This window comes from Micrasema longulum, unplaced genomic scaffold (genome assembly GCF_059751315.1).
Source record: "Micrasema longulum isolate JH-2025_06_02 unplaced genomic scaffold, ASM5975131v1 h1tg001011l, whole genome shotgun sequence".
Classification (NCBI taxonomy): domain Eukaryota; kingdom Metazoa; phylum Arthropoda; class Insecta; order Trichoptera; family Brachycentridae; genus Micrasema; species Micrasema longulum.
The window spans coordinates 385,988-389,751 of NW_028278199.1; the positions used below are offsets into that span (position 1 = coordinate 385,988).

At 34.9% G+C, this 3,764-nt stretch overlaps 1 protein-coding gene across 3 annotated transcripts in view; it reads right to left on the bottom strand.

Annotated features, from left to right (window-relative positions):
- babo (TGF-beta receptor type-1 babo) overlaps positions 1–610 on the bottom strand; it is a 38,490-nt gene extending 37,880 nt beyond the window's left edge. The window contains exon 1 of one of the 3 annotated variants that reach the window (XM_088232714.1): positions 43–610. In XM_088232714.1, the coding sequence (XP_088088840.1) occupies positions 43–121 (79 nt within the window). In that variant the 5' untranslated portion in view covers positions 122–610. The remainder of the gene's footprint in view (positions 1–42) is intronic. The other 2 variants (XM_088232716.1, XM_088232713.1) reach the window with 2 other exon arrangements.
- Between the last annotated feature and the right edge of the window lie 3,154 nt (positions 611–3,764).

Genomic DNA, 3,764 nt, shown 5'->3' on the forward strand with positions numbered 1-3,764 from the left:
GGAATTTTGCACTGTTTACATTATTTAGATAACTAGACTTACCACCCACGCCATTCAGGGCCTGACAGAGGAAAATGAATGCCGCTAGATACACCAATACATTATGCATCTCTAAATACATCTTTGAATTAAAAGATAACGCCGTGTTATGAAAACCATTTCTATTAAAACTGCGAATGTTCTCCGTTTTAGCAACGAATTCCTAAGTTATTTCACTGGAAGAGGTATGTGTATTTTACACATACGTATATAATTTCACATATTATTTCGATCGCGATTCACAGAATATTTAATAGCGAAAAGGAATATATTATTTACGACGGTCAAACACATCATTTTACTCTATTCAAGAATTACGTTTATGTTGTAAAAATATATATTTTACTAAATATGACAAAACACGCCCCGTCTACCCTCGGTTACGAGCTCCGCTCTACTTCGCGCTGACAAAACAAAATCTAGGAACTGAAACCAAACCGTACGGGCTCGAATTCCAAAGATATTTAGATCTAGACAAAATGCTTGAAATGTCACTTTTGCATAGAAATTATTACCATGTGGTTAACTAGACAAAATAAATACCAACTAGTACTTAACTAACTCATACAGTGTTGCAAGACGTGGTTACATGATTACTGCATTATTTTATTTATTTTTAAATGTACGTAAAAAAAATATTTTTAGTGATATTAAGTACTGATAATACAATAAAAAAACTATGAGTTCCGTTACATCATAAAGTCAACATCATAATTATCTTCATCATTTTCCTATCCGCACACCCGGTGGTGCATAGGGCACTGCATTTGATCTTCAAAGGGGCGATATTGTCACGATAAGGATGAATGATCGACAGGAAAACAAACATTCTACGGATTTTTCTAAAAATATTGTAACCATTGGGGGTTTATAATTGTAGGGAAATATTTATTTATTTATTAACGGACTTAGTCCATTAAAAAAGTGGCAAACACAAATCTATATAAAACATACAGGAACTGTTGCCGACACGCGCGCGTGCCCGCGCCAGAAGAGCACGGACGGCCACTTAGCAAACGAAAATTTTGCTGATCCTACTATGCTGCCAGTTTTTGGATCGGTGGTCAGGGAGTGTTGCGCAGACGCCACCGTCCCTTTTGAAAAGTAGAGCGCCCTCACTCTGCTTCAGCTCGGAGACCTGCGGTGCAAGCCTTCATTGTTTATTCCGTAGAATAAACCCCGTCCAAAGCCTTGCTTACCAGTGCGTGTAAACAAGGGTACCTTCGGCAAGGCTCGTAAACGTGGATTATCCAGGACTACAGGACGAAGGCGCACAAGATCTTCGGGTTCGGAGCAAAGCGGGCGAAGGTGATTTTGACTATTGTAGAAATAAAACACAGAGTAGAGAAAAATTTAAAGTTTTTTTAAAAATTCAAAATTGCACAGATTTTATGTAATAAGTTGTACCGTGTCACAATCGGTTACCAAAATGTGCACATTCTAAAAGTTTTTTTTTTTTTGTAGCACAATACTACATAGAGAAAAAATTCTATAAGTATAAATAAATGTGAAAATGTTTCTAATCTATCAATAATGTCTAGCTCCTGTCCAACTTATCAAGTGGATAAAAAACCTTCATTATCACGTTAGCCCAAGAGGCTAGATTTAATGGGTTTTTACCTGCAGAAAAAACAGAAAAATTGCGAAATTCATTCGTTTAAAATCAGGTAGATAATAAATGTATGAATACTTAAATGTCAAAAATGTGTGCATTTTTTAAATGTCGAATAGTAGGTAGATAATAAAAAATGTGGTTTTTGGCGAAGACCGCAGCTCGATCGGGCTCCGGGGGCGCCGGCCGCAGCCGTCGCCGCGTCGGATGTGCCGCATTTGAATTTTCGCGCATTCGGCAGCGGCTGGCCCGAACTCCGCAAGTCCACGGCGGACGCCCCCCGGGCTCGATTTCGCTGCGAAAATCGCCAATCATCATGGATTCGAGTTCTTAACTAGATTCTTCACGAAAAACCTAAAAGTAATAAAATAATTTTCAATACGAATCACGTAAATAGACCCGGAATTTCGGCGAGTCGAAATAGCGGGAAAATTCTAATTTAAAGGTGAAAATTTAAAGTTTCTTTTAAAAATCTAAAATAAATAACCTGTGCAACAAAATTAAAGTCAGAGTGCGTCGGACCTTCTAAAATCATTATAAAGTTCAAATATAAAATACTGGAATAATTTTCCGAAAAAGTATGAATGTAAATTACAACAAGATCCTAATGGAATTCAATTTCCCAAATAAAATCTCCTAAACTGTATATAAAAAATATATAAATAAAATTTAAGATATAAAAAATTGGTCTCCGACACAGACACAATTGAATAAAATACAAATAAACAAAATTAAAGCTTGGAGAAAAAATTAAATAATAATTACTACCTCAAGGCAGGATCTGGTATATCTTAGCGATTGTAAATCTAGAAAGACTTACACCAAAAAAGCCCAGATATTGTTCAAATTTATCAAATTGAAAATTAATAAATAAATAATGTCTACCTTACCAGGAATCGAATTTAGAAGCTCAAACATGGTAGGTGAATGCGCTAATTAGTATGGCGGAAATTTTTAATCTCTATTTAATTTACAAAACACCCCTGGTTCTATTTTACACACTGGACTGTATTCGTCATCCATCCAGGCTGGAGGTAATGGGTAAAAATCATGGTTTTTAAGTTTATATGTAAATGCTCATACTCATATTAATACTTTGAGTTATTTTATTTATTTAACTTTTTGTACACCATGGATCATCCATTTAACCAAAAACAGACTATGCAGAAGTATGATTAGCTGTTTATAAATAGTGAGTGGATAGTGTTAGTACAAAAAAAAACAGAAGAAAAATAATAATATATTTACAGTAGACATACCATCTCTCTGGGAAAATCTCGATGTGTACCGTATTCTTCCCAAGATTATTGCCGTTATAAAGGTGCTCCATGTAGACAGCAATTATCGTTTGAGAATTGGCAGCACTTAGACTGATTAGATCGGGGTCTCCACTGGAGTGAGGCAAGGCTGCGTCCTTGTACCATTCAAATTTATCATATTGATGGATTTTATCTAATGCAAATCAATACCACCTGATCGAGGCATAGAAATGAACTCCTACTAAAGTTGTGCGACTTGATGTACGCAGATGATGCAGTTCTTTTCAAAAAGTCTGTTGGGTGATCTTCAGAAAATTGTTGACAAACTGCAGGAAAACTCTGCACATCTAGGTCTTAATATTAATACCAAAAAGACCCCGATTATGTGCAATAAATCCTGTCCTAACCCTGATTATCCTCTCTATAATAACAGGCAGAGGATCGAGAAATTGATTTTTTGCAGATTATTGATAATTGAGGGTAGATCATTCTTTTCAAATGAAGCTCATGCACCACAGGTTTGCTAAACAAAAAAGCTTTAAGTCAATTAAAAACAACATGAATGCAGAAATTGTGTTGTTTTTGCAAAAAATTGCTTTTTTACCCACCCTGAAAATTTTATTTTCTGTCAGTTATGTGGTTTTTAAAATGACTTAATTGATTTCTGGATTGGCAATCAGTGACAGGAAAAATTGCAAATGATTGTCATGAAGATTTTAATAAATTCTGAATCACACAAAATAGTAAGCCTTTTAGTTTATCTCTTACAATGTATTATTTACTTTTATTCTTGATTTATTATTTATTCTCAACCAAATATTTGTAATGATTGTAATTGGGAATAAAACTAATTC